Source organism: Culicoides brevitarsis, chromosome 2, assembly GCF_036172545.1.
Source record: "Culicoides brevitarsis isolate CSIRO-B50_1 chromosome 2, AGI_CSIRO_Cbre_v1, whole genome shotgun sequence".
NCBI lineage: Eukaryota > Metazoa > Arthropoda > Insecta > Diptera > Ceratopogonidae > Culicoides > Culicoides brevitarsis.
This window is the reverse complement of record NC_087086.1, coordinates 3422973-3446944: the sequence shown is the minus strand read 5'-3', so window position 1 is coordinate 3446944 and position 23972 is coordinate 3422973. Positions and strand designations below refer to the sequence as shown.

At 26.2% G+C, this 23972-nt stretch overlaps 1 protein-coding gene across 1 annotated transcript; it reads right to left on the bottom strand.

The window, feature by feature from the left end:
- Window positions 1-986: 986 nt before the first annotated feature.
- On the bottom strand, window positions 987-15164 carry LOC134831912 (uncharacterized). The gene is made up of 5 exons (XM_063845752.1): window positions 15099-15164; window positions 11341-11684; window positions 8371-8478; window positions 1272-1920; window positions 987-1223 (listed from the first exon to the last, which is right to left on the bottom strand). Exons 2-5 carry the CDS (start codon window positions 11425-11427, stop codon window positions 1009-1011), a joined length of 1059 nt encoding a protein of 352 aa, XP_063701822.1. The 5' UTR covers window positions 11428-11684; window positions 15099-15164; the 3' UTR covers window positions 987-1008.
- Between the last annotated feature and the right edge of the window lie 8808 nt (window positions 15165-23972).

Below are 23972 nucleotides of genomic sequence, written 5' to 3'. Positions count from 1 at the left end.
AAAATTTAATAATTTTTTTTGTAATTAAAATTTAAATTTAATCAAAAATTCGTAAATTAAAAAAAATTAAATTAAAAATGTTAAAATTTTAATATGTTAATATGAAAAATATTTTTTTGAAAAATTTATTTTTTTATATTTGTGAAATTATTTTTTAAAATTAAATTCATAAAATTTCGAAAATTTAAAAATAAAAAAATATTAAAATTCAAATTTTTTTATATAAAAATATTTTTAAAAAATTTTAAGTTTTTTTAATTTTAAATTTTTTTTTTAAATTTAATTTTAAAAATTATTCATTAGAATATTTTTGGATATAATTTCAAATTTTTTAATATAAAAATATTTTATAATTTACAAAAAAATTAAATTTTATAAAAATCATTCATCAGAAAATTTTTAGCTTTAATTTTTCATTAAAAAAAAATAAAAAAAAAACATTTAATATTTCCATCAACGTTTAATTAAATAAATACTTCAAATCCTTCAAAAGCAGATGAAAACTTTCCAACTCAACAAAAAATTACTCATCCCCTATTTTATTAAGGTAAGCTTCAATTTTCCATATCTTCATCCAACATTACTGCTAATAAGTTTTATAATCCCTTTTTCTCTTATTATTAATATTTTTCTTTTGGATTAAAAGCGAGCAGATCCACATTTCCAACTAATGCGATTAAAGAGTTGAGCAATTCATTACACGACTTCTTCACACAGAAAAAAATATTTTTCCCTGACAGGTAAGAAAATGCAAAGAAAAAAATTTGTCAAGCGGAAAAAATAATTAATGAAACCTTGTTAGTTCTTAGTTTAAGTGATATGTTCGAGTTGTTGTCGGAGAAAAGGTAATTTTTGTTTAATTTTATTTTTTAAGCACATTTATATTTATTTTAGAGCCATTTTTATCACAAGCATTGTTGATTTATTTATTTTTTACACATAAATGGGTATCTTACCCTTTCTCAAACCTCAGAAACTTTGACGGGAATGCGAGCTTTTAGGAACTTGTCAGGCATAAGCTTGCGCTTGTTGCGGCGCCGCATGATGATCTTGCGAGTTCAAACTACTGACGCCCCGTTCGACCCAATGTCGTAGACGTCCCCGCAGCTCCTCGAGACTTTTTGACTTTGCCTTGTTGATGCGTTTGTATTTGACGTCTTTGACTTTGGTGACAGCTCGATGGTTCGACATGACGCGATTGTAGCAAATTTGCTGCGGCGGCGGTGGTTGTTGAACGTTCCTCTGCGAATATTTTTCCTTCACGGGCGTATTTTGTTCACTCACACAATTCCTCTCGACAACGACGACGGCGGGCGTTGGCGTCGAATCATCGTGCGCTAATTCATTGTCATCCGAGCAATCCGTTTCGACACGATGCAACGTTCGATTCTTGAATTTGTCGCGTTTTTCCATCACGTCGGACTTGTCTTGATTCTGTTGCTGATTTTCCGAGTCTTCTTCGACGCTGTAAACGGTTTCGAGGATGTCGGGGCGTCGCAAGAAGCAATTTGAGCGTCGTGTGTTGCCGTATTTCAAATTTGTCTCGATCGCATCGGAAATGGAACGAACAATTGTGACGCTGTCGTTCGAACGACGTTGCTTCATGAGACCAATGGAGCCGCTGCAGGTGTCGGAGTCAATGTCTTCGAGAACGACAGCGGAGTCGGAGTCATTCAAAGAGTCTAAATCTGTCGTTGTGACATCAAGAGAGTTTGGATCGAGAATCCCGTGATCGATGAGACGCGACGAAAGTGACTCAATTATTTTTTGTTGGCGGAAAATCGTGAGTTCCCTTTGGTACAGGAGGTTGGCGATTTGTTTCTGTTTTTTAATTAACTTGGATTCTAACAACAGCAATTGACTCGTCAGATAATTGAGTTGGTCCGTTTTGGCTTTTTGTTCGCGGTAATGTTGCTCATTCTGAAAAGAAAAAAAAATTTACATTAAATTTTCCATTAATTTTTTTTTTTAATAAAAAAAAATAAAATTTTAAATTAAAATTAAATTAATTTCAAATTTTTTATTAATTAATTTTAATTTAATTAAATTAAATTTTAATATTTTTTAATTCATTTTTTATTATTAAATTAATTTTAAATTTAATTTATTTTTTTTAAATTTAATTTAAATATTTTTAAATTATTTTTTTATATTTTTAATTCATTTTTTATTTAATTTTTTTTTATTTATTTTTTTTTTTTTTTAAAAAAATAATTTTAAATTAATTTTAAATTTTTCAATTAATTTAATTTTTTTTTTATTATTTTTATTTTATTTTTTCCATAAAAAAACAAATTTTTGTCATTTTTCACACATTTTCACAGCAAAAGCGAAATATTAATAATTTATGAGGACACTTGGTGTTTTCCGCACACGCTCACTTTCATGCCAAGCAGCAAAAAGTGTGAGAAGCTCCACAAAAATTTTACATACAAAGAAAACAAACACACGAGAGACAGACATCATCCACGAATAATTCACACATTCATTTATAAATAATGTAATCAGTCCGTTTTCTACCCAGCACAAGCAAAGTAAAGCACAAGCGCCAAGAAATCATTATCAAGATTGCATGTTGGCATGAAAAACGTTAAGTAAATTGTCATGGGAGTTGTTCGAATGAAAGGTTCGGAGACAGATTTCAGTCCTTTTTGGAGGTCTTTGACATTTATTTTGAGTGACATTTTTCTTTTGGTAAAATTTTCACGATGTTTTCATTAAATTAAAAGATTTTTTTTAAAATTTTTTAATTAATTTCAAAAAATAAAAACTTTTTTTAAAAATAAAATTATCAAGATAATTTTCATAAAATTAAAAGAAAAAAAATAATTTTTAATTAATTAAAAAAAAAAAAAATAAATAAAAATTTTGTTAAAAATTAAAATTTTAATTTTCAAGATATAATTTTTATTTAATTAATAAAATTGTAAATTTTCATGAAAAAAAAAATATTATTAAAAATATTAAAAAGTATAAATAAAAATTCTTTAAAAAAAATATCTTAATTTTTATGAAAAAAATCATAAAATATTTTAATTTTTAAAATTAATTATTATTTATTTATTTTCTTCTAAACTTAATTTCTAAAAAAAATATTTTAAATAAATTTTTAAATTAAAAGTAAAATTTTTTTTTTCAGGTTTAAATTATAAAAAAAATAATATTTCAAAGAATTTTATCAACTATTTAAGAAATGAAAATAGCAAATTTTCCAAAATTTATTTTTTTCATTGAAAAAACTTAAAATGGTAAAAAAATAACACAAAAATTTCTATTTTTAATCTTCAATTGTTTAAAAAATTCATTACTTTTATTTATTCATTAAACTAAAAAAAAACTCTTGTAAAAAAATCCTTCAAGTCAAACAAAAGAAACGGTAAGCAAGGCAAGTAAATAACCCAAATTGAACGAAAAAATGGAACCTCGTTAATATTTGATGTGAACAAGAAACGGAAACGACGCACGATAAGAATATCTCGGCACAACACACATCATTAACTTTGTTAAAGGTACACACGAAGCGACGACGGTAAATGATATTAATGGACCATTTTTTCGGCATTTGCTTCGTCCTTAGAAACGGAAGAATGAGAACCGAGACATGCAAGAGATTTATTCGAAAAGTATTCAAGAGCACTTGGGAGAAGAAGAAAAAGAATCTCATCGTTTTTGTGGTTGAACGACTCTCATCAACAGTTTACTTGTTGTCATAAAGCGTTGGCGGTTTCGAGAAAATTCCCTGCGGTTAAAAAAAAATGTGAAAAACGCAAGACGTAACAATAAAAGTAAATTAGGCAACAGATTTTCATGATTTTTCACGTTAAACGGAGCAAAAAACGAGAAAAATGAAGAAAATTGCAGGAAATTCGCAACAATGAAAAAAAAGTTGCATTGTCTAAAATTTACTAAAGAGAGAAAAGTTCTCCAAGACGTTATCGAACCACATTTTGCACCACAATAGTTAAAACATAATGGTTTAAAAGTGAAAAGTTTCTTGTTCACAAGTTGAGACTTTTGTTTTGCCATGTGACGACGATACAGAGAAAAATTTCCATTTTAAGAAGAAAAAAAAGAAACAAGACAAACTTTTTCGATAAAATTCATCTTTTTTTGTTGTCGCAGGATGGTTTCAAAATATATTTTAATTTTTCATTGTTAAACACTTCATTTTCACTTTTCTCCATGCTTCGGAAAAGAATAACACGAAATGAAAACAGGACACGAGTACATTAACAAACAAAGAAAAAAGACATAAACCGGAATTTTTTATGGAGTAATAACAAAAAAAAAAATTATTCGTGAGAGGAAAGATGGGACAAAAAGGTAGAAAGAGACATAAAATGACGACAAAGAAGCAACAACAACAACGCAAAGCCCAAAAGGGACATTCTTTCAATATTTTCTTATTCAGAAGTTGACATAAAAAATACAAAGAAGCAGAAAAGAAGTGCTAAAATTTTATCGACAATTTACATTGGGCGATTGTCAAGTCGTTCAAAAGTCGTTAAAACATGATTGATACCGCGAGATTGCACCTGTTTAAAAGTTTTTTCTTTACACGAGGGGAATGAGAGACAAACACGTGTCAAACAGATTTTATATTAAAATAATAATTTTAAACTTTAATTACTTTCTTTTAGTGAAAAGTTTTTTTTTTAAATTTTAATTCTTCAATTTCTTTAATTTTTTCAAAATTTTGAAGGATTAAGAGTTTTTTAAACATTAATTTTATTTTAATTTAATAAATAAATTAAAATTTTAAATATGATTTTTTTATTAATTTCTTTTAATGAAAAATTTTCATAAATTTTAATTTTAAATGTTTTAAATTTTTTAAAAAATTAAAATTTTCTTATTTTTTTTTCTTAAATTTCATAAATTTAAATTTTGAAGAAGATTTAAGACGAAATCCTTTAAAATTATTTTATTTTATTTTTAATAATTTTTAAAATTTAAATTTTTGATAATTTTTTTATATTTTAAAAAAAAATTTAAAGATTTAATTCAAAAACAAGAAATTTATAAAAAAAAATTAATTAATTTCCATTCTTAAAATTTTTAAAAATTATTTTTGGAAATTAATTCAAAATTTTTTTTATAAATTTCTTGTTTTTGAATTAAATCTTAAACATTTTTTTAAAAAATAAAAAAAATGATAAAAAATTTAAATAAATTAATTAATAAAAATAAAATTAAAAATATTTAACATTTAATTTATTTTTTTTTTTGAATTAATTTCAGATATTTTTTTTTACTTTAAAACCAGATGTTAAGTTTTTTTTTACATTTTTTAAATTAATATTTTAATTAATATAAAATATGATTAAAAAATTCTTCAAAGAAAATTTTTAATTTTTTTCAATGGAGACGCCTTGTTTTTAATTATTATTTTTTCATGTTTCTCTTTCAGAATTCTTTTTTTTTTGTTTAAAGAAAACTTTCTTTTTGAATCAACAGTTTTATGTTTATCTCAACTTTTTACATGAAAAAATAAAACTTTTTTCCCTCAGATATAAATTTGCCATGCGAGTGAAAAATAAATGCACAATTAATCTCGAGAGCAAACAAAAAAAAATATATGGTTGTCACATGAACCTTGTTTGCTCGCTAAAAAATGTATGAAAAATTTTAAACGCGAACTAAAACCACATCCAGACGAGCAAACAATGAAAAGCGAGAATTAAGTGAGATAAATATCAGAAAAATTGCGCAAAACAACAAAAAAAAGTTTTTTTTTTAAATGAAAAATAAAACAAATGACCGAACGAGAGACGATCGAAATAAAAAAAAAATGTAAAAAAGGTCGAAGCCTTGGGAAACGATGTTTGAAGGTGTCTGGAGATTAATTTTGGGGACATTAATGCACTTTTTTTTGCGACAAAAATTTGTCTCGAGAGCTCTATTAACACTTCGCAGTAAAGTGACTCACACGAGAGAAAAATGAGATGACATTAATAACAATAAAAAAGTTGCAGTTTCTCCGCCAAGTTGAACGACGCTCAAGTTAAACGAGGAGAAAAAGGAAAATATTTATAAAAGAAAATTGCAACAAATAGCACCTTCGTGTTTTGCAAAAGTTGTTGTTGTTGTTGTTGAAAAGGATACAAAGTGAGAGAAATGGAAACCAACAACAGACAAATAAATTATTTCACGAATGAGTGCTTCGTGTAACGAGAAAATGTTTGCACCTGCAGCTCGTCGAGTAAATTTTCTGAAAAAAGACCGAGACAAAAACAAAATGCTAATATAATTTTGATTGTGCCGAACAATTATTTTGTTAAAATAGAGTTAGACCTTCATTCCGTATGTCTTTGTGAAACTTGTTTAAATTTTATCTTGTTAAATCCTTTCTTTTCCGCTCCTTATTATCCTTTGTCAATGTCAAAAAGGGGGTTTGCCAGCAGAGGATAATAATACAAGGAACGCAAAAGAGCGCTTAGAAGAGGAAAAGAGAATGAACGACAAGAAGTGTAATTTCTTATAATTTAGCGGCAATTCATTAACATTAAGTGTCGGTTTGTGTGACATTGCTTGTTAAGTAGGTGTTTGATGTGACTTTAAAAAAGTGGCAAAAAAATTAACAGTGCATGAAATTAGTACGCAGAATTATAAAAAAAATATAAAGAAAAAATTGTAAGTAATTAAACATGAACTTTAATATTAAAGCAAATTTTTATCAGGAGTTTTCAGGATAATTTTTAAATTTTTTTTTAATTTTTATTTAAATTTTTATTTAAATTTTTATTTAATTTTTTTTTAAATTTTTATTTTTAAATTATATTAATTTATTTTAATTTACTTTAATTTATTTTAAATTATTTTACAATTTATTTATTTTTTAAAATTTATTTGAAAAATACTTTTGAAATTTTTTTTTATTCTTTCGAAATGTAAAAAAAATCTTTTTAATATTTTCATTTAATTTTTATATTTTTTTTTAAATCAAAAAAATTTTCTTTTAAATTAATTTAATTAAAAGAAATTTAAATTAAAATTTAATAGTAATTATTTAATTTAAATTTAATTAATTAAATTTTTAAAAAATAATTTGAAAATGTTTGAGATTTGAAATTTATTCAAAGTTTTTCGTTTTACTTTAAAATATTTGAAATTTTTTAAAATTTGTTCAGGATTTTTTTTTTAATTATTTTGAAAATTAGAATTTTAATTGATTTATTTATTTCTTTGAGAGATTTTATTAATTAAAATAAAGAGAAAATTTTTATTAAAATTTTAAATTTAATTTTTGAAAAATCTTAAAGTTAATTTTTTAAATCTTTTTAAGAATTAAACGAATATTTTTTTAAAGTATAAAAAAAATTAATGAAAAAATTAAAAAGAATTTTTTTCTACATTTCAAAAAAAAAAAAAAAAATCTAAAAACTTTTTTTAACTTCGACAAAAAATCAAATTGACAATTTTTTTCTTTGATCATCAAGAAAAATTTTCTGAACTCTAAAAAAATTCCCTTTTTTCCTTCAGAACATTAATTAAATACAACTCAAAACGTTTAATCGTTGCTCAAACTTGCGTGTCCCATAAATTAAGTGTTGCTGTAATGAAAGCTCCTTGTTGCTTCGGCATCGAGTTTAGTTAGAAAACACTTTTAATAGAGACATAAAACAGTCAAAACTTTGTCCTCGTCACCGTTTCACACGATTTTTCTTCCATCCATTGTTTTTCGTATTAAAAAAGTTAACTCCGACGGGAATTGTTCTAGTTACGTGATTTGAATTAAATATTCTATGGAAATATTTGCAAGCGAAAGAAATTCATCGGTTGACAACACGAAACTCGCGAACTAAATTCAATCAGCTAAATCGATCATGAAATGAATTTTTATTTATTTTTTTTTTTTTTTGAGAAACAATTCTAAACAAAACACAAGTAATGCGATTTTTGACCTTTTTTCATCTTAGTCCTTTAAAAATAAAATTTTAATGCGATTGTTGAAAAAATAAACTTTTATCTGATTTTCTCTCCCTTTTTGTTCATTTAATAGTTTTAAGCTTATAAAAGTACAATGTCCCTTTTTCTCCATTAAATGTTACACAAAAAAAACCCTGTTAGTCGGATTAAAGTTTTGCTAACGACAAAAATGGACAGATCACGTATCTATTTTTATAACATTTTTACGTTCAAACTACCTTCATACGAGCTGAAGTTGATTGATTAAAAATTAATCTTGAAAAGTGCTTTCATGATTAATGATTTGAAGAACAGGCTTCTCCATTTAACTTAATAGATGTACGTCGCACTTGTCGATGCATTTTCGTAAGCGATTGGAAATCAATCAGAGCTATATCCATCAATTTCTGTCTCAAGCTCATTTGATTCTTGGAATTTTGTTAAAATAATAAATGGACTTACCTGAATTGAATAAGCTTTTTTCCATGCGAGAATTTGTTCCGTTTGTACGCGACATTTGAGACGTAGCTCGTCGATGATTTCTTGAGCCTTCACGAGATCCTTTGGCATCTAAAAAAATTAAAAAAAATTAGAAAAAATTTAAAATTAGTGATGAAATATCGAAAATAATTTTAAAAAATTAAAAATTATTTAAACTTATAATTATTAAAAAAATTATATATTTTTTTAAAATTATTTTTATTAATTTTTAATTTTTTAAGATTTTTTAAGATAACAAAAAAAATCTAAATAGTTTTCCGTAGAATCATTAAATACGAATAAATTCCTTTACAGAGACGCACAAAAGTATTCAAGTTCAAAGGAGGTCCTCCTTTCAAGGATAATCGTTCTGTTCGTTTCGTATTTGCCAACAAGTAACATAAAGCCTTCTGATTTCGAACTGATAACAAATACCATGGAATATTATAAGTCTCTTTTTCAATGTTTTCAAGTTTAACTTCAACAATCGTTCCCAACATATCGATTGCGAAGAGTATTGAAGCTCCTGTTACCAACATGTAATATCCCGGAAACCAAAAGTACTGCGAACAAATAAAAAGCGCAAGAATTATCTGAGCTCCAAAGACAAGATGATCGATTAAATGAGAAGTTGACCAACTATTTTCCATATTGTCTAATATTTGGATCAATTCTTGATGTAACTTGTAAATTGCTTTTAAACATTTGTCAATTCTTTTTCTTCTTAGAGACTTTCTTTTCAGATCCTGTTTTCAAGAGTTTACCCAATTGACGTTCCTTTTCGCAAATGATGTCGGCCCAAGCACAGGTCATAACCAACGAAAGAAACATGCAAAACGTGAACAGATAGAAACCGATAACCATTACCACGATTGCCCATGATACGAAGATGCTATGAATTTCGTATCCAGGATGCGATTTATAATTCAGGCCAGGTATTTTAATTGGTATAACCAATTCCATACGCCCTGAGATGAGATACAGCAAAACTGGCGAAACAATCATCACGAATCCTCCAACAAAGAATATCACAAGAGCAATAAGAAGGATTTTTTTGCTCGTGAACATGTATCCTGATAAAATTTCCAATAACGATGGATCCTTTTCCATTTCTTTGATGAATTTCTCCATTCGTATGATCATTTGGTAGAACTCTCTGTGAGTTAAATAAGTTACGAACAAACGATTCAAACCTAACACGCCGTACAACAAGAAGGAAACAACATATAACAACTCATTAAGGTTTTGACGAACTTTGAATCCTTCCAAGATGAATAAGGTCGTGCAAATAATTGTAACGAAAATTGTATGGATGTAATATAAGTTCAACTTCCAATTTTCGTTAGTGATGTAATCTTTGGCGATGATAAATGAAACTTTTGCAAGGATTTTTAGTTTCAGAAACAGAAAAACTGACGATGGTTTTTCAATATCTTGCCTTGTCATGTTGAAGCAAAATTCACAACTGACAAAACTTATATGCGATTGAAAAAATCAATTCATGTGAAACAAATTAAAGGTGTTTAATGCAAATTGCACGTGCTATAAAATTTTCACAGAATTATAAAGTTCAGCTGAAATATTATCAAACTATCATACATATTTGATATCAAGTGTTTTGCAAAAAAAAATGAAGTAATTTAAGTTGTTTCTCGTAAAACCATCAAATACGAATAGATTCCTTTGCAGAATCGTACAAACGTATCCAAGTTCAAAGGAGGTCCACTGCGTAATGTTAATCTTGTAGTATTTTGAGCATTTTGCAAAAAGAACTTGTATTCCTTTTGATTCTTGACAGAAAACAAGTACCATGGAACATCATACGTCTTGATGAGTAACTTGTCCAATTTCACTTCAACTATCGTTCCCAATAAATCGATGGCAAAGATGATAAAAAGAGCACAGACAATCATAAAGTATCCGGGTAACCAAAATTGTGATAAAACGATATAAAGTACAAGTATGATTTGCGCGCCAAAAATTAGATGATCCGAAAGTTGCTGAATTGACCACATACTTTCAATGTTATCAACCAGTTTGAGCATCTCCTGATGAAGTAAGTAGATTTCCTTCAAAGCTGGATTAATTTTATTACTTTTAGGACTTCTTTTTAAAAGTTTTTCCAATTTTTCTTCCTTCAACATGATAATATCGGCTTCAGCGCATGCCAATACGAGAACGACAATCATTGAATTAATGAAAACCGAAAATCCGCAAGTTGTGAGAAAGCAAATGTATGTTTGAAACACAATATGAATGTCGAATCCGGGATGCAAATGGTAATCAAGACCCGGTATAAACACAGGAAGTAGCAAATCCATTTTGCCCGTTATGAAATAATAAACTACGACAGATCCTGTCATCACGAAGCATCCAACGAAGATAAAAATAGCAGAGCAACAGTATACGATGTACTTCAAAACTCGAAAGTACCATTGAAGAATTGGAAATACTTCAGGATCCTGTTCCCATTTCTCAACGTATCTATCCATATCGCCGTACATTGCGAAAAAGGGTTTCTTCACATTATTAACCAACCACAAACGCTCCAATCCCATAACTTCATATGGCATAAGACATCCTGCGAAGACCAAATGCATCCAATCATGGCGATTTGTGAAGGTATCGTAAAGAGACAATATTATCATTAACACGTTCAAAAACAGGATGAAAGAGGGGCGCCAATACCAAACCCAATTCTCGTCCATAACATAATTTCCCATTGCCGGATAAACAACGTAATTCATGTGCAACCGAATTTGACGAAAAGTCTCTAACGGTTCGAGAGGTTTGGTTTTAGTTTTAGATTTTTTCTGACCTTTCATTATGAAAACTTGTCACTAACTGAAATTTTTTTTACAGGTAGTTTAATGCTTCTTTCATGTGCTATTTCTCATAATTATAGATTTCAACAAAAAATTCAAGGACAATAATTTAAATGTTTTCACTTACCTCATGTACGCTGCTATTCCCATCATTGCCGCTACTCGGCGTTTCTGGAGGCTCCTGCACTGACGACGTCGACGGCATTTTATTCATTCATTTGATTTTTTTTTCAACAGTCAGCACTTTTATTTATCGCCGTTTCCTTATCGCATAAATATCAAGTTCGAATCGATGATGAGTTTCGTACGTTATTACACCTGATTTATGCTCGAGTCCATTGTTCGTTCAATTCGAGTCATAAATATAATTTATTGCACTTTTTCTTTTGCCTCTTTTTTTATTTTATTTTTCGTCTCTTGATGGAATATCGATATACTGATGATTCAATTCATTAGTGTTCGCTTATCTGTCTGAAATGAGATAAATAAAGAGGAAATTGAATGGATGCGCATAAATATAATGAAGAGAAGAGCCACAAACCACACGTTTTTCATGATTGATCATTATTTTTTTTTATTTGTTTCTATCTCTGAACACATTGACAACCCATTCGAGCGTGAATTCAAGAAGCATCAATCACTTATTATATTTTGTAATAATAAAAGCCATCGAGAAAAATCGAGTGAGAGGATGTTGGCGGTTATGACGAGAACTTAAGACAATCAGGATTTAATTTTCTCATTTGAATTCACTTCCAGCGAATAAAATTCAAATTAAATTTACATTTTTGCCCATCCCATAAGATGTTCATAAAAAGAAAACAAGCTGATTAAATTTTTCCTCTCAGTACCCGAGAAACATACACGAAAAATATTATATCAGAAAATTGTTTGAAGGGAAAAATATACAAAAAAAAAGTTTTTCTTTCATGAAGGTAATGCAAAGTAAAAAACTGAGGAAAATTGAAGTCGGGTAAACACACACAACGATAAAAAAAAACACGAGAAGACATTTGCAAAAACGAAAGGTACGATAATTGTCCTTTTATATAAAAAAGTGAGCATTACTACAATCTGTTGCTTTTTGCCTTACTCACTTTTTGTGTATGTGTGTGTGAGTCTTTTCTCGGAACTTGAAGTTTATTTTTGGGTGCAATTACTTTCAATTAAGTTTAGGTATAAATTTCTCTTAAACTTTGTTGTCGAAGGAAAATTTCATGCCAAGTAATCGATTCCCTTTGTTCCCAAAATTTGCCCAAATCAAACAGATGAGTAAATATTTGTCTGTCTATCTCAAGTTTTCCATTATTTGCGGGACGAGAAGGAAAAAGATTTGTCTGCTTTTATGTCGGGCTCATGCTGGATAAATGTAATCTTTTAAAAAGCCTGAAATACAAAGGAAAAAGAACAATAAATTTGTTTTTCGTACGTAAGCACTTTCACGTGTCACAACCAGTTGCTTGCCTTGAAATACAGGGGAGAAAGACACTTACTTCCGTATTAGAAAATTACTGAAAGAAGGTAACAAAAAAAAAAATTCTTGAATTGGCGGGAAAATTTGATTTGAAGTGTTTGATCAGGCGGAAAATTGGCATCCTTTTTCTTTTGAAAAGATTTTTCAATTAAAAATTGACTTTTGGTTCAATTTTACAAAATTTTTCATTAATTACCGATTTTTTCTTACCGCATAACCGCATTTTTCTTCGAAATTGAGAAAATTTGAAAAATTGGCATCCCTTTTCTTTTTGTAAAGGATTTTTTAAATTAAAAATTTACTTTTGGTTTGATTGTACAAAATTTTTCATTTCTTACCAATTTTTTCTTACCGCATAACCGCATTTTTCTTCGAAATTGACAATTTTTACTTCCCAACAAATTTTTCCACAAAAAATGACTTTTATGAGCAAATTACAATCAAAAACAGCCTCTTTCTCATTTTATTTTTCTCAAAAAAAAAAAAACTAACCTGCCTTCACAGCTTCAATAGAAGAAAAATGAAAATCCTCATACTTGCTGTCTTTTATGTTATGATTTCACACAAAAAAGCAGCAAAAAGAGAACATCCTCACACATGTTCAAAGATAAAAGTAAAACGATGTAATATTTGTTTTTCGTCGTCTGCTCGAGACTCGCTTTGACGATGCCTGCTTACTCGTGTTGTCATGTGAAGAGATGTGATTTACATGCTCATGCCATACCGCACTAATTCCCGCAGCAAACAGAGAAATTAGAGAAAAATGTTATTTTTATGACGGAATGGAGTCACGTACGCGATATTGGTTGGAGCTGAATGAAAAGCAAACATCAAGGCGTCTTCGAAAAAAAAACGAAGGATACGAAAAAGAAGAAGGAAATCCGAAAAATATGATTTTCAGACAATAATATTTATTTATCTCATCAAATATTTGAGAAACGTCTGTTTTGTTTATGATTTTATCCGACAGATTTTTTTCCGCAGCATTAAGTCTTGAAATGGATTTTTCTTTATGTAAATTGCGTATTTTCGTTTCAAATCCGAATAAATCTTCGAAATTTCAAGCCAATTTCCTTTCTCGCTCCATAAAATAAAGTAAATAATTTCCTTCTTTTGTCATTTTTCACAATTTAATCATAAAAGTTTAAGAAGAACAACAAAATTTAATTGAAGTACATTTAGTCGTCACCTTCAGGTGTTTTTTTTTGTGCTCTCACAGCACGATATTTGCTAATGTGCTATAAATAGCAACTTGTTGGGGGATGATTTGAAAAAAAAGGTAGAAATACGGAAATTATGTTCATTTATTGTCATCGTTGTCGTCGACACCGGAGAACGAGATGAAAAATGAACAGTCAGGTGTTGAATAAAAAGACGACAAAAGAGCAGAGAAACACGAGCGACAGGAAAACTAAAGCCAGAAATAAATTTCCTTTGCAACAAATAAGTGAGAAATAACGAACAAGTCTTGTTGCTTGTGGAAATTGATACATTTGTGCATCGAGTAGTTATTTATATTTTTTTTTATTTAGAATTCTATTTTTCAATTTTTTTTTTATCTTCTCGTTATCCTTTCTCGTCGTTGCCGCAAAATAACGCATGGAAGTGACAAATGTGATGCAAGGTAACAAATATGTGCAAGAGAAAAAGTAGATTTTCTATTAAAAATTGCCGGGCGTCTCCTTTTTCGATGAAAAATCGTATTTGTGCGGTGAGAAAGTCATAAATGGATGAAATGGCGAAGATAGTTGTTGAAATGAGAAATGCTTGAGGGTCAATTAAATCCTAAAATTGGAATTGAAAATTATGTAAGTTTTTAAAATTTGGAAAAATTATGATTTTAATTAAATTTTATAATTTTTAAATTAATTTTAATTTAATGTTTTCATTTTTAAAAGAATTTTAATTTTTTTTTAAGTTTTTAGATATTTTTTCTTTAAAGAAATTTTATTTTTTTAAATCTTTTTAAAATTTAAATCTTTATTTTTTTTAATTATTTTTTTTTAATATTTTTTTAAAGAAATATACCTGATTTTTTTAAGAAATTTAATTTTTAAAAAATATTTTTTATAAAAAAATTTTTTTTAATTTTTAAAAGAAATTTTCAAAAATTTTTTACTTTAAGATTTTTTTAAAATGAATGAATTTTATTATTTTTTAATTTTTTAAATTTTTTAAAGAAATTAAACTTTATTTAAAAAAATTTTTTTAAAAAAATTATTTTTTTTTTTAAAGGATTTATTTGAGTTTTAAATTTTTTTTAAACATTTAGAATTAAAAAAAAATAATAATAAAAAAAAAACAAATTAAAAAATTTCTAACTGTAAGATTTTTTTAAACTAAATTATTTTTAGTTTTCTTAAAAAAAAAAAATAAAATTTATAAAAAAAAATTAATTATTTAATACCCACATAGCACAATTCCGTCAACGCACTAACAGTCCATTTTAGTTTCAAAACTGCCAATGCAATTCCGAAATAAAGTTTTGAAACTCCCATATTTCTTCCTTCGAACGTGATTGGTACATTATAACGAGGCTCTGGATTTAACTCACTTCTGAAGTCCAAAACGTGATAAAGTTCATACAAACGTTGAAACTTAAAAGCAATTAAATTAAAAGATCTCAGGATTAAAAAAAAATAATTTTTCTCACAATTTCGCTTAATCCATAAATGAAGAGAAATAATTTTGAATGCGAAAATAAAGAATTATTTCCACAAAAAACAGTAAATTTGGAACACACTCCGCATGACATGGTAAATTTTGATTGATTTTTCTCACAAATTTTAAAATTTTACTTTTTTTACATTTTAATTTTTAGGAATCTGTCAAAATTGACCAGCCTACTATTTTATTGAAAGTGTTAACCAAAAAATCGATCAATCTACTCAAAAATAGACGACGACAGAGGAGACTCGAAAAAAGGCATCAAAGTTGATTGCTATCCATTCAGATTTTCATCTTGATTGACAAATTTGGCACGTGCTCCAAAAAATTTATGCCACGATTGGGTTAACAAGCATCATTCAAACGAAATATCTCAAGGGACATGTAAATGTTGAAACGAGTCTTCAGTTATGTACTTTGCAAAATTATTCCGACAATTTTTTACATTTTTTTTTTGAATGATTTTGCTCATTATTTGCCATCCCTTCAAGGTCTGACTTTGCAACGAGAATAATAATTCTATAAATAAAAATATTCATAAAAAAAATGTATTGAAGCCTTTTTTGGCAGAAGGGAAATTATTTATAGTCAGCATCATCAGATCAAAAAAAAAAAAAAAAAAAAATGAAAAAAAAACTCATTAAAAAATTCTCGGAACAAAATTCTCTACATTCATGATGGTAATAATAATAATTTTTTATTTACGCAGAAAAAAATAATATTTCGTTCTTGTAATGGTTTTTTGAATATTTAATGTAATTTTCTGTTCTATTTAGCTTCAATGCCAAACGGGAGGCTGAAAGTTGTAAGTTTTTTTTTCATTTTTAAGACATCCTGTGACAATTTAATTCATAAAAATTATTTTATCTGGATTTTATCATCAGGTAGAAAAAAAAATCATTGTGGTTGTAATTATCATAAAAGTATGAGTGACAAGAGAAGTTTCTCTTGTTAAAATTACAACAGACATTTTCAATTAAAATTGTTGAATTTTATGTCAAAAGTACTAAAATTTATTGAAGAAAATCGATTCCACGAATTGCAGACGTTAATTTTATGGGTAAAAAGGTAAATTTGCTCTTATATGAAAAGTTATTAAAATATTATTGATTCAAATTTTCTTGAGAATTTTATTGAAAATCGTAAAATGGTAATATTTTCGACAAATTAAATTATTTAATTACCTTCAAGTAATTATTTTATAAATTTAATTTTCTTATTCTAAGCTTATTTTTAATTATTTTTTTTTTTAATTATTTATTTTAATTTTTAATTATTTTTTTAAATGAAAATTTACTTTCAAACAAAATCTGACGTTCTCAAAATATTTTTTTTAAATTATTAAAAAATCATGTCCATAATATTTTTTTTTATTTAATTTTTTTTTAATTATTCATTTTTTTTAAATTATTTATTTATTTAATTTAATAATTTTAAACAAAATTTGATACACAAACTTTAAAAAATTGCTTAAAAATTGACGTTCTTGAAATATTTTTTTAAATATTAAAAAATCATGTCTCTAAAATTTTCAAAATGTGCATTGGGTCAAAAATTTTAAATTTGCATTGGGATGAAATCTGTAAAAATCAAAAAATGGAGTTGTCTGGTATGAAAAATCTATTTCAATTAATCCAAACCAAGCATAAAAAATTAATATTTCCAACAAAAGATAACCAACCGTCTCCATTCAACAGAAAAGCAAAAATCACGCTTCATTGAAAATTCCTCTAACTTTTCAAAACCAATGCCTCCGTCGAGAATTCTATGAAAAATTCCTCACAACTATTTTGCGTATTGAACAATTCGTTACCGCTTCATTTCTCCTTCATACTTTGGTATTTCTCCTCATTTTTCTCGTTCACTCAATCGAGCGATGTGATTAATAGCTCGCCTTGAGTAGGTACGAAACTGATTAGAAAAGTAATTAAAAATTCTTCTCTTGATATTTAATGGAATCGAAATAAATGTTTTTTTTTTGGCGAACACACACGCCGAAAAATACCATTTAATAAGTTGTGCAAATAACATCGCTTCCAGCAAAACACTGATATGGCACACAAAACGCATTTTGTGGGAGAATTTACCGAATATACAGCGAACGAGAACGACGCAAAATAAACAGAAAGGGAAAATGTTTTAATACTTTCGTTCGTTCGCTCGTCACAACAAATAATTTGTTGTTTTGAAAAGGGAAGCCACAACATGTAAATAACATAAAAACTCGCAAATGCGAAATAACAACTTGTTATGCGATGATGGCAAATAATGACGACGAATGACGAGAATTGTGGTAGAAACATCTGTTTTTGTGTTGAAAAATTACTTTTAAATAATTTTTAATCCGTAATTTCGATTTTTTTTTGCTTGTTCTTTTTATGTAATCTTCTTCTCTCTATGTGCGGTTGTCTGATCATATTCACAAAGAGATGTGTCATTCATAAGCCATTGGAGCATGATTAAGCAATAAAAAAAGTGTTGTTCTGTTCGCAATTCGATCATCTCTCACTCTCTTTGCTGTATGTGTATTTTGCGAAGTAAGGCAAGCAAGATGTTGGAAATTAAATGCTTCAACGACTCCGAGAGAGGAATAAAAATGACATTCACGTCATTCATCGTCACTGTTCTTGGTTTTTACTTTCAGCGGCGTGGGAATCGTATTTTTTCGTGAAAGATGATTCTTCGTCGGTTACTTGAGATAATAAAAATAAAGGGAAATTGGTTTCGGGTTATAACTAATAAATTGACAGGCATGAAGAACTTCTGTCAATTTGAAAAGGTATCCGTTACGAATTTGATCAATTTTCGAACTCATGGGAAATTCGAACATTTTAGCTTCAGTTTTCAAAAATATGTCTTTTTAAGTCAAACAATTCTCAAAAATAACATTTTAATAACATTTTTTAAATAACAACAACTGTCTTCCGTCGAAAATAACTTTTGACAAGATCTTGATCTATTCATGACTTGTTTTCGACGGAAAACAGTACTTTTTGACAGAAATTTTGGCGGGAACTCCATTAAAAGATCGCATTTAATTAAAAATTTTCAAATTTCATTTTAATTTTAGTTTTCGAGAATACATTTTAACTTTTCATAGTTTTCTCATTACATTAATAATTGCCAACTTGAAGATAATTTTAATTTAAATCTCTTTTACTCGAATTTCATAATAATTCACGAAAGAAAAGTTCTTTTAATTATAATGAATAAATTAAGTTAAATAAGTTATGATATAAAATCTCAAACGATTCAACTGACGAAAAAGAGAAAAATGCCAAAAGGCGTCTGATTGTCTAAGAGTGTTCTTTTAATGTTCCCAAAGAATAAAATTCCTCTCTTTGTGTCTCCGTTTTTTTTTGCTTTGTCCTTCAATCATCCTTTCTTCATATATTTGCTTTATGTGTGCCAGCAGCAAGCTTACATAAGATAGAAACTTCTTTTTTTCTTTTTTTTCAGTTGAACAGAATGGAAATATAAAACTATACAACTTTTTTGCTGCAAAAGTTATAAATAAAGAGAAATATCATTTCAAAGCAAAAGTTTTATCAGATAGAGTTTATGAATATATAAAAACAGTAGAGTAGAGAACAGAGTGTTGAAAGAAATATAGTGAATAGTAATATCCTGCTTAATGCTTTTTTTAGCATTTCGATTTTTTTATTGAAAAATTTAAGTTTTTATTCGTTTTATTGTCTTTTTATTTAAAATTAATTTTAAAAATTATTAACTTTTTTAAAAAGTAAAATTTCTAAAATACTTTTATATTAAAAAAAAATTAATTAATTATTAAATAATTAATAAAACAAAAAAAAAATAAAATAAATAAAAAAATATTTTTTATTTAAAAATTAAAAAAAATTTTGCAATTTTTGCTAAATAAATTATTTGTCTCTTGTTTTGTTAAAAATATTTAATAATTTAAAATTTTTATATTAAATTTAATTTCAATTAATTTGATTTAAAAAAAATAAATTTAAAAATTAGAATTTGTTAAAAAAAAATTAAAAATTATATTGAACAAAAATAAAAAAATAAATATTTTAAATAAAAAAAAAATTAAAATATAATTAATAATTTATTTAATTAATATTTATAAAATTATTTTTTTATTTATTTATTTTTTTTAAAATGAACAATCTTTGCAAAAAAAAAAAATTGTGAAAGCTATAATTTTTAAGTTTTTTTTAATATTTAAAAACATAATTTTTTTTAAATTTAAAAAATAAAATTTGTTAAATAAATTAAGAAATTCTATAATACGCTTTAAAATAATTCAAACGACAACTTTTACATCTCATTTTTATTTAATTCCATTTTCTCCAGAATTGTCCTACTCACTTAGTTACGAATAAAAAAAGTTCAATGTCAATCGTTCGAACGATTCATTTTTTTTTATTATTATCTGATTGCACTTCCATTCAAAGCGACAAAAAAGGTGATGAGAACGAACATAAATATCGAACCTTGAACGGTAAAAATAAAAAAAAGCAAAACTGGATGTCCTGCGAAAATGTTAATAGCCAATTTAAACTTCACCTTTCAGCAAAATTTCAAAGCTTTTTAGAACAAAACCCGAACCATGGAAAGTAAAAAGCAAACCGCAACAAAATGTGCTGAAATTCGGTCGACACAAAATAAAATTAAAACGAGAGAGATTTTTAACGTAGGTCAAGTACGGAAATTTTATTTGTAAATGGATGACTTAATTAAAAAGATAAAATTTTGTCTCTTCGTAAAATTTTAGCGAACGTGTCACATATCAAAACATGACATTGACGAAACGAAACTTTTGCTGATGCATTGAATGGCTTAAATTTCAACGAGCAAAAAAGCACGGCGTTTGACATTCGTACAGCAAAAAAATGTGAAAAAGGTAAAGTTTTGTCTCGTATTACGGTTTTTCACGTTATTTATGGTAATACGAGATAAATTTGATTTCCTGTGTAAAAAAGTTTTGTTTGACTTTTGTTTTCATGCCAAACACAAATCTACTTGAGGCAACTTTTGTCTAGACTTTGTCGTAAATGCCGAATACACAGATAGATACCTAATCTCCGTTAATTGTTCCCGCACACATTTTTAATTGTCTCTTCATATCAGCTTTCGGATAAACATTTCCCATATCCACTCCGCATAATTGTCGTCATAAAAGCATGTCATGATCATTATATTGTCATTATGCGCCATTTCTACCTCAATTAAACTGAGAATGTGTTATCGAGAGGATGTTCGAGTGCTTTTTAATGTTCTCTTCAAGAATGCTCTTAAAATTTTATTTTTATTGAATTTTTTTTAAATTTACCAGAAATCTCCATCTTGTTAAATTTTATTATTTTAAACTATTTTCACATCATCACGAAAAGAAAAAAAAATTGTTTGAGAGAAAATCCGAGCAATTTTATAGAGTTACAGTTATTTTATTGTTGTTTCGTTTGTTTGAGAGATTTAAGGTCATCATCTTTAATTAGCCACGATTTTTCATCAAATAATTGCCTTTAATGTTCCAGAAAAACTAAGCTTTTAATTATAATCTTCAAAACGTTTAACATGTAATGTTGTAGACACGTAACTGTTATAGTTGTGACGATTTCTCGGATCGCTCAGAAAATTTAATAGAAAAAAAAATATAAAAGCACGATTTTTAATGCGGTTTTGCGAGAAAATGAAGCAATTTTCTTAATGTAATGTAAAAATATTTTTTTTTTAAATTTAGAACTCTTTAATTCTCTTTAAAAAAATTATAAATTAATTATTAATTTTTAATTAAAAAAAAATAGAATTTATTTTATATTTAAAAAAATAAATAATTTTTCAAAATTAAAATGAAAAAAAGAAAATATTTTTTTTTTAAGTTTTAATTAATTTAATAATTATTTATTTTAATTCAAGAATTTATTTTAAAATTTTTAAAAATTCTTAAAATAATTTTATAATATTTTTAATTTAAAAATTTTAATTAATAGTAAATATTTTTAATTATTTTTTTTTTTATTAAAAATTTAGTTTAATTTAATTTAATTTTTTTCTAATTTTTACTCACAAAAAAAAATAAGTTTTAAAAAAATTATAAAATTTAATTAAATTAATTAATTTTTAGAGTAAAATTTTTTTAAAAATTTAAAAAAATATAAAATTTTTATACAAAGCCTTTAATTATAATATTTAGTTAAAAATAATAAGTTATAACTCAAAATTTTTAAAATTTGTTAAATTTACTCACAAAACAGCACTTAACTTCTATTTACGTTAAATTACCCGACATACAAGGGCACTAAAGGAAAAAAAAAGATTTTATATTAAAAGTAACGAATTTCGTTCTTCTTCAACACATTTCATGCATTCAATTGCAGCTCATTCTCTGTTGGAGTTTCGAGCTAAAACAAAGCAAAAAAATCGTAATGCAGATATAATTTAATTTAAATTCATGATCCAGTAGAGCAAACATTACGATACTACTTGCAAACGATACGGCAATGCGAGGTAAGGTAATATGTTTTAAGTATGCGTTTGACTGCATCATCTTGATCATTTATTCATGAACTAAACTTGTATTATATTTTTTTTTCTCTTTCTCTCTTCATACATATTTTTATTGAAAGAGTGAAGAAAAAATAAAATACAGGAAAGAAGATGTGCAATTTCTTTTCTTTTTTTTCGTCTTCTGTTTCTTCGCTTCGTCGTCATGATTTTTTTTTATTATTTTTTCTAATGCATTGTTTGTTGTCATGTCGCAGAGTTGTCAACATAACTCAGTACTACTTCCACGAATGCACGACTGCAGTAAAACAGCGAGCAGAGGTTGAAAGGGAATCAGATCAGGTCGAGAAAACCCATAAACTTTTTTTTTAGATAACGGGATTTGTTACTTTCAGAGACGTAAGTTATTTTTTTTACTATATAAAAAGACTCAAAATTAAAAAGTAAAAAAAAATAATTTAAAACATTCGAGAAATTAATTTAAATAAAAAATAGTTAAATCAAAATTTTAAAGAAAATTAATATTTTTAAAAAAAATAAAATTAAAAACGAACTAAAAAGTATAAAATAAACAATGTGAGTTTTTCCATCAAAATAAGCTTGTTTCATATTTTTTAGTTTGTTTTATTTTTTTTTTAATTTATTTCATGAAAAATTTTATAAATTTAAAAAAATAATAATTTTAAATTAAAATTAATTTAAAAAATTAAAAAATATAAAAAACGAACTAAAATGTAAGAAATAAGCAATGTAATTTTTTTTTATTAAAATATGCTTGTTTCATAAGTTTTAGTTCTATTAATTTTTTAAAATAAATGTATAAATTAAAAAAAAAATTAATTAAAAATTAAAGTAAATTAAAAAAATTAATTAAAAATTAAATTAAATTAAAAATTTATTTAAAAAATTATATTTATTTTTGTTAAAATTAATTTTTAAAAAAAATTATTTTTATTTAAAATTTTTATTTTTTTTTATTTTGCTTTTGAAAAATTTTTTAAACATTATTTGGAAAAAATTTTTATTTAAATTTTTAAACCTTTTAAAAATATTTATAAATTTTTTTATTATTTTTTTTAAATTTTTTTTTTTAGTTCAACTTTACATCTCTGATTACATGAAAAGCGCATAAGAGGCAATGTAATAAAATTACTTCTAATATTCAATTCGAGAAATGGATAACTGTGTGTGCTCATGAACTAACGTATTGGCATCAATAAATCGATTATTTTGTGTTATTTTTTTCTTGTTTACTTACCGAGTGATCCGCAATTGCGTTGGTAATGTAACATAAGCTCGTGTGTGTGTCTGGAATGAGAAAACGAAGAAAAAATAAATAAATTTGTACCGTTGACTGTGCTAGAAAGATCTCGTCTGTGCTCGTAAATATGAAAAAATAGTAAAAATCATGAAATCTATCAAGGGACGTCCTAACTAAAAAAAAAGTATCATGCATCACGAAACGAAACGTACGACATCTTGTTAGCAGCCGAGTGTTTTGAGATTCAAATCAAAGTTATCTCTCTCTAAATAATTGACAACCGAAAACAATGCAATGCAGAACAATATGGATTTCTCGCTACTTCTTGTTATTTTCGAGTCAAGACCAAAGTGAAGTAGTTTGCGATGTCATGCCATGGAGAATTCGAAACAATTTCTATTGTCTTCTGTTTCCATTATTATTATTATTTCTCTTTATTTTTCGTGTGTTTGTAATTTTTTTTTCTTCTTTCTTTTTGTTGGATGTGTGGCGTACCATGCTGCGCGTCTTTTTTCGACTTCAGTTGTCAAAAAACAAATACTTGACTGTCACACGGTACTCTCGTTTTTCATTCAATCGAAGTCTGTTCATCATATATGAATGTCAGATTTATTTAGAAATGGTTGAAAGTCGCCTAAAATTTTAATAAAAATACAAAAGCGCGTTTTTGCATTTAAATTTAAAGTCAGAAGTAAAATTTTTAAAGCAATTATTATAATTATTTTTAATTATTTTTTTAATAAATTTTATTAAAAATTATACTTAGGGTATTTAATTAAAATTCATTAATTTAATTAAATTTTTATTAAAATAAAATAATTTAATTTATAAAATTTCGTATTTTTAATTAAATTTCAATTGAAATAAAATTTTCAAA

What these genes read in the sequence shown, in the direction of transcription:
- LOC134831912 (XM_063845752.1), bottom strand. Translation starts at nt 11,427, where the DNA reads ATGAATAAAATGCCGTCGACGTCGTCAGTGCAGGAGCCTCCAGAAACG. An exon ending in GGAATAGCAGCGTACATGAG is followed by an intron (nt 8,479 to 11,340) that starts GTAAGTGAAAAC and finishes TAATTTTTTTAG; the next exon opens with ATGCCAAAGGATCTCGTGAA. An exon ending in GAATTGTGTGAGTGAACAAA is followed by an intron (nt 1,224 to 1,271) that starts ATACGCCCGTGA and finishes TTCAACAACCAC; the next exon opens with CGCCGCCGCAGCAAATTTGC.